This window comes from Cystoisospora suis (genome assembly GCF_002600585.1).
Source record: "Cystoisospora suis strain Wien I chromosome Unknown contig_3011, whole genome shotgun sequence".
Taxonomy (NCBI): Eukaryota; Apicomplexa; class Conoidasida; order Eucoccidiorida; family Sarcocystidae; genus Cystoisospora; species Cystoisospora suis.
In genome coordinates this window covers 1-12,573 of record NW_027155806.1, presented here as the reverse complement: position 1 = coordinate 12,573, position 12,573 = coordinate 1, and the positions used below count along the sequence as shown (strand labels likewise).

Here is a 12,573-nt window from a genome sequence, read left to right as displayed (position 1 = left end):
CTTGAGCCTTGTAAAAGAGCGCGCACTGACATTCCCCCCTTTTCCTGGAACGGGCCACAAGGTACTACACAAAGAAAGCAGGTCGATATCAACTCAGTTCGTCAGGGACGCGTACGTGTGAGTGCAGCGTCGACTGAATGTCTCCAGAGCAAACCCTAAGCTAATAGTCATGAGAGTCAAGCAGCGACGACACAGTGCGTCTGTAGAAACAAAAAGAAGGAAAGAGGGACTGCATGCCGAGCAACAAATCACAGGAGTAAGTCGTGCTTGGATACTGAGCACGACAGCACGCCCTCCTTACTTGCGCGCATCATCAAGAAGAGGGATGTGCGTGTGAAGAGCCGGGTCTCCGTCCGGGGGGGGAACGTAATCGTGGGGCCTGCCAACACGCAGGGAATATCCGTTGTAGTTTATGCCTGTACGGGAGCAACTCGAAACAACGCGTAATTCAAGCCAAAATACTATGCCGGTTGACACGAAAACTCTTCTACAGAGAGCTACTCTACTTCAGCAAGCCAAGCCTCGAAGACAGAGACGAGACTTTTGCACCCCTTTTTCAGACGCAGTGCCGCAGCCTGCACCCAGCATTGCCGATTGATGTGGAGATCTCGCTGATTGCTGTGGACGCACTCGGGGCAACAAACGCACAGATATGTGAGTTATATGCCGCTTTTCAACTTCTGGAGTGTTTCATTGACTCTATGGCCTTCTCCTGTCCAGGCACCGTCAAGTCCTTTGTGAACAAAAGCCGTCCAACACCCGTTCTTCTCTACTTTATCCCTCCAACTGCGACAAAACAAAGAGTGCTTCTACCCGCTACTCAGAGAGGAACACAACGTAGCACGCGTCCCCAGCGGCAGTCACGGCTCAGACAGCACCGCGAGCACCGACACACGCACTCCAGACGCAAATGAAGCTGTTTACCCCAATGTTTCACATTGGTCTGACAGTTCACCAGGACGGCCGAAGACTATGCTGCTTGATCTGCAGATCCAAACGCCGAAAAACGGGCCCACGCACGGAGAACGCGTGCCAAAGCGTAACGTCACACACCTGGGGAGGCAACTCAGATTTTTCCGGCGTCTCCGCATCGGCTTAGAAAAAGAGAACTCACAAGCTCGCCCCGTCCCCTGCCACAGGCGAGGCCTTCGCAGACGCACACCGTGATGGTAACCAGATATGCTTGCAGAGATGCATGCGCATGTGAAAGTGAACGCAGAACACGCTTTTCACATAAGCCTTGGACGGCAGTTTGTCAAAGTGTGTCAGATTCAGTTTCCCAGAAAGGTTCGTCACCAGGGCTGCCAGAAGCCAGGCGGCTCCGCACGCGCGCTGAACAGTAACTCTAGGACTTCGAAGTCTCCTGGTTACTTCTGCCAACCCCCCCCCCCTGTCGGTTCGCCGCTCGATAACACTACTTGGAGTAAATACCAGGACAGAAACAGCAGCAACACCAAACTGTCCGAGACGCCTGAAAAATTATACCCTTCATGGAGAAAGTGTTTGTCCTTGCAGTCAGCACAACAGTACAGGCACCTAGAGGACGGGCTTCTTGTGAAAACTATACGCAATGCCATTCAAGTTGTAGTCCGTACATCTACCAGAAGAAAAACAAGAAACGGGGACATACGTAATATCGTGGCACCTACCGTCAAGCTTTATGCACAGGACGGTGTAACCCTCATTTCTGAGTTCCAGAAAACAGAACCGTGACGACTCATTGAAGACCTCGCAGCGTTCCACGGGCAGGAGCTGTTCTCCCTTTGCCTTGTCATCTTCTTCCTTTACGAACCCCGTCTGCGCGTTCACCGCGAGCAATGCGCCGTTGAAGAACCCGACAACATCCGGCTGCGTCGAGCCTGTAAAATGAAACACACCGCCTTTCGGGCTCTCCAATTTGTACTGTCATCACCACCCCTGCAGTCCCTGACCATGCACCATGCGGAATACAGCGCAAGGACCAAAACCCGGGCCACCGGGGATTCTTTCGGTTTCCCCAGGGTGAGTGTCACACTATGCTCGCTACCATCGCCCATGTCACGTCTCCGCATAGGATTTATTCGACGCAAGCCGACCTGTCTTCTGGTACGGCAGGGGAGCAGACCAGCAATCGAGGAAGAACCGGGTGGTTGCTGCTGTCCGGTGGACTCCTACGACAGTCACCAAGAACGGCCTCGAGTGACCGGCACAGAGACCGGAAAATGTCAGCATCACGTGGGGCTGACTATGTGAGAAATCGTCGTGCACCATAAGCGAATCCAAGAGTAAGCTATGAATGTGAGAAACCTGGTAATGCATCCGGGGCTATCTTGGCTTGTCTGGAATGCCTTGCTTCGACAGGGGGAACGAGTCCTCAGAAGGGGTGGCGAGGAAAGGAATTCCGCCGCAAGATACTTGACAGTGGAACGGGCTCGACGGGCTTCGTCAAACCCTCAGGGCAGTATGTTGTTGTACACTGATGGACAATCTCCCCCGCACCCTCGCAATCCCTTGCGATATCAGGACAATCGACACCTCATAGCGGCCGCACTGCTTTCAAAATGCCTGGCCTTCGGTTTGTCCGATCACACTGACTGAATACCCAACAAGTGAATCACTGACCAACCAGTGGAAGAAGAGCGAGATTGGATTCCTGGGCATCCGTTCCACACCTCTTTTTGAGACTCCGCCACCAGATCACATCAGACCTTCAACTATTCGCCAAGCTCCCTATCTTACCTACCCCGTCCCCCACCTGGACCCACCCCTTCACGTGTGACCTCCAACAGCGTCTCCTTCAGAGACTCCGAACCGAGTTCCAGAGCAGAAATGCAACAATGCGTCGTGCGGTGCTCTCTTCCGCTAGACTTTCGCACTTGGACGACGACTTGCTCTTGTTGCACAAAGGACGTTACTAACAGTATGGACGTGGCAAATGCCTGCACTGTCAGAGCGCCATTAGTGCCTTCTTCTGGGACGAAACTAGCGAGCAGTCATCAAGCGCAGGCTCTTCAATCCGAGGAAGGATATATGAGTCCTCTCCACACGATAGATATCACGTATCGCGCTTACACGTAACAGTAGCAAAGAAGGTCGCAGCTCCCTTAACTTTCAGACTTACCTGGGGGCAAGTTTCCTACATAGAGCCTTCTCTGTTTCCGGTCAGCGTCTGCGTCGTTTGTCTTCCTTGGGCCAAACACAACTGGGAATGCAGTCCCGCCCCCACCGCCTACGCCAGGAGATCCCACTACAGCACTGGCCGCGACGCTCTTCGCTGCAGCAGCTGCCACCGTATGAGCAGCGCTAGCCACAGGCCCGACAGGAACAGAGGTGGGAGGAGGCGCGGTGGAGGGAGGGGGTGGCTGGATCCTGCTGTTGAGTGTGCTCGTGATTTGGGCAGCTGCTGCAGCCACTTTGTCCGGTGGGGGACCGAGAATGAGCGGACCGGAATAGACTGTAGGGGTGTCACTAACCGTGGGCATTACGAACCCCATAGCAGCGCTCGTTGCCCCTGGCGCGGCGGGTGCCTGCGCAACCGACGCGGCTAGGCACGTTGTCGAAAACTTGGAGGACGAAGCAGATGAAGAGGTGCCATCCGGGACTTTGCTGTCCCATTTGCTGTGGCGCTTGGCGTGACGATCCTGACTTCGGGACCTACGAACCCGAAACGGACGCAGACAGGCAACGCATCAGAAAACAGGGTGTGAAAAGTGCCGGAGTTGAAAAAATAATGCTCCACATGAGGTGCTTCTCGTTTCCTGTCTACCGTTCGAAGCAATGCTGCCTGACTCTCTTCCAGACTTCTGAACAAGACGTCCATCCTTCCGATTCTACGTAGTGTAAGACCTGAGGGCGACCATCCACAGCACAGCAAGCACACTTGCATGCCACTCAAGCATGAAAACAGCAGTTCTTCAACGGTGTACCCAGCTGGAGTTACACGTGCCCGAACTGCATGAAACACTGCACGCCTTCCGTTGTCTCCCTCGCCAGCTGCAGCGTAAGCAGTCCGCTGAAACACACCGTATTGTCTCTTGCTATCCCAGTTGAAGCTGCGTTACGGCTATTGTACGTGAATAGTTCGTACTCCTACGCGCATGTATCCAAAAACGTGCCGGTTTAGATAAAAAAACTGAATTCGCCCCCCTCACCGGCTTCTTTTCCGTCGCCCGGAATCAGGACTCCGAGACTTTCTTCGGGACTTAGAGTCCCTCCTCCATTCCTTACTGGCGCTCCGGCCACTGGTGTGACCAGGACTACCGGAACGGCTGCGCGAGCCATGCCGAGAAGTGCCCCCGTTCGAATCCATAGAAACACCTCAGAAAAAAACGTTCACGCGCCACAATGACACAAGAGCAGAGGTCTTCCTCCATACATCTCGGGCGAGGCAACCGGAGACAGCGACACGAGGAAGACGCCACGAAGACTGCTGTTCGGACGACCTTGACAGGCGTTGTCGGTGACGCTGTCCGGACCACGCAGGGTATCGATAGCTTCCTCTGGCAGTCCGCCAATGTCTCGATGCGAGAGTAACAAAGAAAAGAACCAAGTAGGATTTTTCAGTCGTGCGAGGAAACAGCTGAGCAAGTTTGCCGCCCTGATGTGGAGTCCACGATGACTGTTCGGCAGGACCCAAGAATACGCCTGGAAAGCGAGTGAGAAAGCCTTCGGAAATCTGCGGGGAATAATTAATAAAACAAGGCACCAAAGTTTCCAGTAGCGCGGATCCCAGCCGGCTTAAAAATTCCAGAATGCCAGGACGTCTGGTAACTCCCGGCGAAGCATGCGCTGCTCTGTAGGGAAACAAAGGGGACCCTAACAACCGCAGTGAGGAAGCACTCTGTTTGAATTCCTCAGAGCTGGCTTCAGCCAGAGAGGACAAAGAACCCTCAAAAGTCACAGAAAAAGAAGTACAGCCTGCAGCTGCTTCAAAGAGTATGTTCACTTACGTACGAAAAGTGAAGAGAACGAGTAACCGGCGAAACTCGCTACCGCGACCCCAGCAAATCTGGACTAGCTGCCAAGGAGAGACGGCATCGCACAGTCGAGTATGGATCAAAAAAAAAAAAGAAAACCTGACGCGCTGTAACTCTCCTGCTACTCTTTGCTTGAGGCCGAGGTTGCACCAGCTTTACGAGGGAAACCGGCACATTCGTGACTGTGCCAGTGCTGCTGGCAGCGAAGGCTGGTGGACATGCGTCGACTGGTGAGGAGACGGTGTCAGTTACTGCATGCGCGGGCGTTCTGCATGATTTCATACGCGCGATCGCCTTAGAAGCACGAACGGAACTGGACTCCAATCAGCCAAATACAGCTAATGTGCTTCAGACCACGGCTGTTGTGTGCAGTGAGTTAACATGGCTGTGCATCTGCAACTCAGCCTGCGGCTCCGCGGCGTTCAGTCTTCCCCCCAGGAGTTGTCAATGCGGATGACGCGCACGTGGCACGGCAGTTGAGTTCCGGTGGTCGCTGCTCATTTCGTAGGTTGATTCAAGTTCTGATGGTTTTCTTGAGTCTCGAGTTGATGTAGCTCCGTTCCTGCTGTAGTCTCAGCTGCGAAGGCACGTCGCTCGCCCCAACCGCAAACCCAGCCTACTACCGGGGCGCCATGGCGGAGCGCACACCCTTCAAGCTCCTTGTGATTTGTACTGCCTCCACTTGTATTGTCGGGTATACCTTGTGGAGAGCTGGGTGCCTTCGGTGGTTCCGTCAGTTGGGGTCTTTCTTTCGCCGAAGAAACAGATCGCTGGAGGTGCTGGCCCATCTACCCAGAGATACAGAGGTGGCAATTGAAACTTACGAAGATGCAGTGCTCTGGGTAACAGCAAGAGCGTCCAGCCTCACATCCAGTGAGCAACTACAGCTCTACGGTAAACAAGCTAAGATCTCATCAGTAGTCCTCGATGAGCTGCAGGAATATGTCCGCACGCTTTGGTCTGGAGACTGCGGCAAACTATCGCATGGGTTTCTGCCCGCAGGGCTCTACAAACAAGCTACGGAGGGTGACTGCACTGGGTCGAAGCCATGTGGTTTAGACTTTGTCAAATCTGCCAAGTGGTGAGTATTGCACGTATGAGAAGCTGTCATGCGTCCCAACACCCCGATTTCAACTGCAGAGGTCAAACGCAGGGTGCGTGGTGGCGTGTTTGGCAGGGAAAGCTGGTCGGCATGTGCCGGAATGGCCACCGACCAGGCCCGGAACGCATATCTGGGTCTTGCGAGGCAACTATCGGGAGAGCGCACAACACGGCCTGGCCGTAGTGGATCTTCCTGCGGCTCAGGCAGCATGCCAGTAAGTATGAGGGTCTCCTCGGCTCTCGAAGACTGCATGCACGAGTTCCACAGCGCGATGCATTCTCGGTCTGTGCGCCTCGCAGATTGGGAGACCTCAGAGTTCCTTAAGAAACGTCGAAGAGCCGGATGAGTCCGCGTTGTAAGCTCGTGTGTGTACTCCTTGGTCAGCTGTTCCAACGGAGTTTGGAACTGAGTTTGGGTGTGCCCTTAAGCGTGGTGACGGTTGTGTCCGCTTGGTTTCTGATTTGTTATTCTCAGATCAGACGTAGACTTATTTTTGAGACACGCCGCCAACGGACACATCTCGGGCGTGTCCCGGTTTTTGTCAGGTACGGCAAACAGGAGAAGCTTCTGGAGGATTCTGCGCCGAGTCAGGCTTAGAAAGAGAGTGAATCGCGGTTCGGGCCTCTGTGTACAGCTAATCCCTCCATGATTAACGCCAAGAATGAAGAGGATATGACGGCGCTTCATCTGGCATCTGATAGGTAAGCTGTCGGCTTCAACAGGGAGTTCTCAGTCTGCGACCCGAACTCCGGAGAGTGTATCGCGTCGTTGGCTACGATGTATGTGTGTAGGGGACACGCCGACATTGTTGAGTTGCTGCTGGCCAAAGGTACGCGAGCTGACGTGAGCATCAGGACTGGCTCAGTTTGTGCTCCAGGAAAGCTTCTCCATCTCAGCGGAGGTTGTCCATATTCCCAACGTCTCTCCTTTGTTCAGGAGCCGATCCCAATTTGCAGGATAACTGCGGCGAAACAGCTTTGCACGTGGCAGTTGTTGCGGGCAACGTCGCTGTGGCCTCGCTCTTGTTACGTGGACGCCCCGATCTCTCCTTAAAAAACCACGATGGGGAAACCGTTATTGACCTGGCAGACGCCCTGGCAGATGACCAGCTGTTAGAGGCAATAAGAGCTGTTACACACTAAGGCAATCAATACCCTGGCGGGTCGATCTGCTTCAGTACGGACTTTCACTGCGGTCTATTTTCCACTGTCAGGCGCTATCTCAGCGCCCGTGCTACTCGAACCTTTCGAAACTCCGGCGGTGTTGGAGGACAAGAACGCGCCCGTAGTGCTTTAGTTCAGAGTCCGCCCGGAAGACCAGTATTGCTGGGACCGATAGCGGACCATCACCGCAGGTAGACTGCTATGTCGTCGATGCCCCACGACGCCGTGCACGCATTGGATCCGTCGGCGATAGTGCTACCACACCCGCCGTAAATGTGTTTGTAAACTGAAACCGAGTTACAGTCGATCATACCTGCTGAAGGTGAGAGCGAGAAACGGCGCCGAATGAGGAACAGTAACCTCCAAGGCTCTCTGTAGTGGTTCACTTGAAGAAGTGAAACCTCGGACTCGGAATGGAGACCGGCTCACCGAGAGAGTGTCCGGGTATGGATGGCCACAAGCGTCAATTCCGTGTTTTGCGCAGTCCTGGGCGAGTTGGCTGTGCCGTACGAGTGCAGTTGCCGGATATCAGCGTTGGACTTACTTGGGGAAACCCCTGAGTTTGTCAGAGTCCCAAATCGGGATTACAGACAGGAAAACTTTGGCGTGGCACGGCTTGGTGTTCGTACCTTTGGACACCAATTATGGGAACCTGAAGTGCAGGGATCGGGATAGCATACCACCCCGAACAGCAGGGACGAATCGTGGTACCTGTCCAGACTATGGTGTTTCCAAGCTTCATGTAGACGCTCTGCCCTGACGTAGGGTCTTAGAGTAGCGTTTTCGAGGGGTCTGCGCGCGCTTGGCAAACCTGTCCACTGATCGAAGTAGTGAACTCGACCCTTAATCATCACTTCGGAGTGGGCAGGCAGATTAAGGTACGTCCCAGTGGCGCGGGTGGCGCCGAACTTGCTGTTCCGGAGGCCTTTACTTCCTCAAGCTGCACTGGAGCGTTGGTTTTTTATCTGCATACCATGGGCCGCCAAGAAAGTAATCTGTGCTTGCGCCGCAAGTGGAAAATTCCTACGCATGTGAATGAACACTTCGGGCAGAGTTCGCAATGGGCGGACGGGCGAGTTTTTTACCTGTGGTGTCCAAAATCCCTCGAGTGGGTAGGAATCGAAGGTGTTCAGACTCCACAGGCTCCTAGGTACACCATCTCTGTATCGGGAGGTATCAGGATTGACCGCGTTTGATGTTTACCATTCCGTGATGCCGTCAGATGTGACAGGCCCCTTGAGAGACAGATCACTGTCGACGGCTGTCGGCGCCTCGAACACTAGAGTGCCAGATTCGCCGTCGGCGCTCAGAAGACCAGCACGTGAACCAGAGAGGAAAAGACTCGTCTTCTCTCCTGTTATTTTCGCGGCCTCTGGAAATGTGGTTAATACTTGCCCAATCGCGGGACGCGTTGTTGCGTGGTGGCTCACGAACCCGCTCCCTTGCGCTCGAATATGATTGAGTTTGCTTGAATTTGGGCTCCCCTTGTCTCCAGGCCAGTACTCACTTCCGGTAGCATTCGTTTGAGGTCCAGCAGGGCGTCTTCTGCAGTGACAGGGGGGGGGGCGGGTACCTCTTCCCCTGGGTACGGGCCGAACACCGCTGCTTGGGAATCTGGTGACGCAACCTGGCAGCTGCCGCATCGAGCCAGAGTAAGGAAGATGAACGCGTACGCAGTTCTGTTTCCCATCGTCATCAACCAATGTAGACCCAGCAGCCGACTATAGTGGGTGCTAGAGAAATATCTTCAGAGTGTAATACTCAGGCAATCACGAGTTTCAGCTGGGGGTGTATGGACACCACACCCTCCCCGGTCAATAAGTGAAGCAACCATGTCAGTAAGAACCTAGTCGCGCGTGCGACCTTTGTATCAGTAGAAATGGAATATCCGGATGTCTTGAATTCGCCAACACCTCGCGTCCGAATGAGTCCTTTCCGTGTGGGCCGAAAGGACTACAGTTCTGGTGGACGTTACTCGGTGTCACTCGCCTGAGGCGGTCACATGTTTCTGAGGGCTTCCGCAAAAACCAAGACTCGCGAGAACGCCGATGCCAGCAAGAGTAGGAACGCTGTCCAGACAACCTCCTGGATGGCAGGCACCTTCACTTGCATCTGCGGTCCGCCTCCAGGTATACCTAGCTCTCACCGCACATCAACTTCGCTCTCGCCCGTGCTGCTTCTACATCCTTCGTCTAGCAACGGGAGCACTTGCTTTTACCGAGCACAATTGAGGAAGTGTAACAGATAAAGAGGTAGAATCTGTGCGACAGTTTCCGATGTGACGTGCACAACGCGAGTTTTTCCTCGTGGGAAGCATCTCACGTGTATACCACGAAACAACGGTAGGAAGAGCCACAAAAAAGAGGCGCCAACTTAGTCGACGGAACAGATAGTGAAAACCACACGTTTTCCCTGTCCCGTACGGTTGCTCCAGTTTGACTTGAGCTGCCGCCCGTGGCACAGGTGCAACAACGAAACAGAACAAGGCGGCTTTGGCCTTTGAGGACCTTCAGGCTAAGCACTTTTAACCCATGCCTAACATTGCGCGATGGCCGAAGAGCTGACGGATATTAGAAATGCCGTACCGGATCATAGTTGGCCTGGAACACGAGCACAAGCATCACTCTTGGCAGGGAGCCTATCGCCGTAACGGTCTTCAGACGCAAAAAAACGAGAGGTCAGAGTGGCGGTTTACCATAGAGCTGTAGCCCTTGTCCGAAAGCACCACAAGGGAGTACCTCAATACCGAAAGTAGGAGAGCAGCTACCTCTAAAAGGGCCACTACACTACGAATGTCCTGCGCCCTTTTCCTTCCTGTCGTGACCTACCTTTCAAGGCTCAGACCCCAGGCAATGACGGAAACGTCTTCTGGCAGTCCCATAGGCAGCAACATTTCGGGTCTGAACATTCCACTATTGCCGACTTCTATCCACCTGCAGGTATGATCATCAGCACATCGGTCCAACGCTTCTCGAGCCGGTGCGAAGAGACTTCCCACCAGGCGTTCGTGACTGCATTTTTATTAAATAATATTTTTCCAGAACCGAGCCATTTCTGTTCGCAAGACTTCGCAACCACGCATTTTCGAGGTACAGGCGTTTCGAGGTAAAACCAGAGAAAAAAACCGGGAACTGACGATCTGTGCGCTATGCGGAAGATCTTCGCTCAGCCAGCAGCGGGCGGACGGTTGTTGCACACGCGTACTTCTTCAGACCAGAGTGATACCCGAAGATCTCCATTGATGGCTCGGTGTACGGGTTGTACGCCGGCTTGAACCTGTGACGCAGGTGATGCACCGGATTCAATCCAGCACGCACACGGCCCACCCATAAACAAGGAGCGGGGAAGCGCTGTGGGGCTGCTGACGGAAGTCTTATTACCCTCGGCAAACACGACAACTGTAAGTTTCCGGAAGGCTTTTTTTGCTGTACAGAGATCAAGCAGTACCGTACAGCCGGCACGCGATCTCCGTTTACTCTGCTTTGGTTGCACTACTGTAGTAACCAGCTTCCCGTGGTGGATCGTGATCCACGTAGAGTGGGCTCTATCTCCCATAATCACGTGGGGACATTCAACTCCATAAAATTTCAGGTGACCCCGAGCCTTCCCACCCCCACTTGAAGACACTTTCATCTTACCTCAACTTCTCTATACCGATTTGCTTGTAGAATGTCTTCATGATTCCTATCAGGTGACCAATCGTCAAACCACGGTCTGCCACCAGTCCTTCTACCTGAATCGACGGCAGCAAGAACGAGGTCAACGCGACATGTGAACTCAGAAAACGCGCCACACGATATCGAACACTTGTAAATATCTGGACTGGAAGTCGGCGCTCTGCGCTAGTGAAACACAACGCCGGAAAATGCTGTACTTGGTGAAATTCCGCCAGATGTGTCGCGTCCAGCGTTTCATTACGGAAGACCCGATCAATGGAAAAAAACCTCCGAGGCCTAAAGGCACCCGTCTGCACGCAAAAGAACAAGTCCGCACGCAGTGGACACGTTAGTCGGATATGCCGGCTTCCCACGATACTGAGCCAATCGAAAAAACCGAAAATCGCAACCGGGCCGCCCCCACCCCTGCACCTGATGGGACAACGGAGAAAACATTCTGCCACATCTCCAGCTGCGATATTACTTATCCGCCAGATCTCCGAAAGAGACGCCCACTTTATGGATTATGTGTATCCAGGATATGCAGTCGCTTCCTGAGTTGCTACGCCAACCACACTGCGCCTAGAGTCGTCTTCACAAGGGCCTCGCTCTGCCGGCAGGTGTTGAGTTTCCCACCATCTGGATTTCTTGAGCAAGCGAGTAGAGCAGCCGCGCCGAGGTGGCTGTGGTGTGAGTTCTCATGACATTAGCCGTTGACTCCTCTACGGACCTGGCCACAAACAAACGGCACTGCCAAACAAAAGCAGATCCATCTGCGTCCTCGCAACCCGACTGCCTGAAGATTGCCAAAGCTATCCAGAGGGCCGCGCCTATAACCGAACATATTTTTTCGTATATATGGCCGCTACTGTCGCACACGCAATATGGCTCGGTCCACAACTAGCCGAGTCAGAGCCGACAGAACACGAAGACCACCCGGTCGATGAGAGAGCTGGGGGGACACCGGATCGCCTTGAGAATGTATATGCAATCGTAGCGGGGACAGAGCGGGGAAGGTGATCTGACTGCCCTACACCACGGACTCCGCCGATGGCGATAAGGGTGCGGAGTGGTGGGCTGCTAACAAGCAGTGCGGTCTCTTGTTGGATTGTGATGTGACTTCCTTGAGATGCTTACCAATTGTATTGCCAGCCCGTTGACCCACAACCGCCGTGCTCATGCATATCTTTGACCCTGTTGAGATAGTCGCGAGGAATCTTCTTAGTATCACTATGGGCAGGGTCCTGCTCACAAAAGAAACTGGGAACACGAGCCGCATCTGCACCACAATCACCATGCGGCAGAAACTGTTACCAACCGTTCTGCCCGAGTAGCCACGCGTGACAGCATGACCCAGTCGTAAGGGGAAACACAAAACAAAAGGTCACGATCCCGCGTTCAAATGTGAGTGCAGACCTCATTCCAGCGCCGCACTTACGAGAAGGAAAAACGTGTCCTGCGCGTCGCGCGCTGGATGTTGCTGGGGCATAAAGAGAGTGTCGAAGCACCAAAACGAAGAATCCGCATACTGATTTGTAGACATCTCCTGAAATACAAGAACAACACACCTGAAAAACGTCGCCCACCTTATAAGCGAACCGCATGGGGTGCAAACTACGCGTACTGTCCGAATCATTCGACGTGTGCGGAACCACAAACGGTACGGGTCCCAAACACAAGATCTCACCATGGTGACG

The 12,573-nt window shown here is 53.7% G+C and overlaps 3 protein-coding genes across 3 annotated transcripts in view; 1 reads left to right on the top strand and 2 right to left on the bottom strand.

Annotated features, from left to right (window-relative positions):
* The window catches only part of CSUI_006018 (u2 snrnp auxiliary factor or splicing), a 15,296-nt gene extending 10,179 nt beyond the window's left edge, over nt 1-5,117 (bottom strand). The window contains exons 1-5 of the mRNA XM_068066183.1: nt 4,929-5,117; nt 4,131-4,654; nt 3,101-3,633; nt 1,650-1,859; nt 302-416 (exon numbers count right to left, since the gene is read on the bottom strand). Coding sequence (XP_067921840.1) covers nt 302-416; nt 1,650-1,859; nt 3,101-3,633; nt 4,131-4,288 — 1,016 coding nt within the window. The 5' untranslated portion in view covers nt 4,289-4,654; nt 4,929-5,117. The remainder of the gene's footprint in view (nt 1-301; nt 417-1,649; nt 1,860-3,100; nt 3,634-4,130; nt 4,655-4,928) is intronic.
* Nucleotides 5,118-5,263: 146 nt separating this feature from the next.
* On the top strand, nt 5,264-9,034 carry CSUI_006017 (ankyrin repeat-containing protein). The gene is made up of 8 exons (XM_068066182.1): nt 5,264-5,849; nt 5,958-6,036; nt 6,133-6,271; nt 6,357-6,412; nt 6,532-6,602; nt 6,692-6,758; nt 6,849-6,886; nt 6,994-9,034. Exons 1-8 carry the CDS (start codon nt 5,588-5,590, stop codon nt 7,197-7,199), a joined length of 918 nt encoding a protein of 305 aa, XP_067921839.1. The 5' UTR covers nt 5,264-5,587; the 3' UTR covers nt 7,200-9,034.
* A 551-nt stretch (nt 9,035-9,585) lies between these two features.
* On the bottom strand, nt 9,586-12,449 carry CSUI_006016 (phenylalanine--trna ligase alpha subunit). The gene is made up of 8 exons (XM_068066181.1): nt 12,315-12,449; nt 12,014-12,120; nt 11,513-11,606; nt 11,095-11,187; nt 10,859-10,953; nt 10,425-10,496; nt 10,049-10,153; nt 9,586-9,820 (listed from the first exon to the last, which is right to left on the bottom strand). Exons 1-8 carry the CDS (start codon nt 12,417-12,419, stop codon nt 9,745-9,747), a joined length of 747 nt encoding a protein of 248 aa, XP_067921838.1. The 5' UTR covers nt 12,420-12,449; the 3' UTR covers nt 9,586-9,744.
* Between the last annotated feature and the right edge of the window lie 124 nt (nt 12,450-12,573).

Excerpts from the sequence above, each read along its gene's own strand:
- CSUI_006017 (XM_068066182.1), top strand. The coding sequence starts at position 5,588 with ATGGCGGAGCGCACACCCTTCAAGCTCCTTGTGATTTGTACTGCCTCC. Across the intron at positions 6,272-6,356 it reads GCGGCTCAGGCAGCATGCCA|ATTGGGAGACCTCAGAGTTC; the intron begins GTAAGTATGAGG and ends TGCGCCTCGCAG. Across the intron at positions 6,603-6,691 it reads CGTGTCCCGGTTTTTGTCAG|CTAATCCCTCCATGATTAAC; the intron begins GTACGGCAAACA and ends CTCTGTGTACAG.
- CSUI_006016 (XM_068066181.1), bottom strand. The coding sequence starts at position 12,419 with ATGTCTACAAATCAGTATGCGGATTCTTCGTTTTGGTGCTTCGACACT. Across the intron at positions 11,607-12,013 it reads ACGGGCTGGCAATACAATTG|GTCCGTAGAGGAGTCAACGG; the intron begins GTAAGCATCTCA and ends GTTTGTGGCCAG. Across the intron at positions 10,497-10,858 it reads ATCGGTATAGAGAAGTTGAG|GTTCAAGCCGGCGTACAACC; the intron begins GTAAGATGAAAG and ends CCTGCGTCACAG.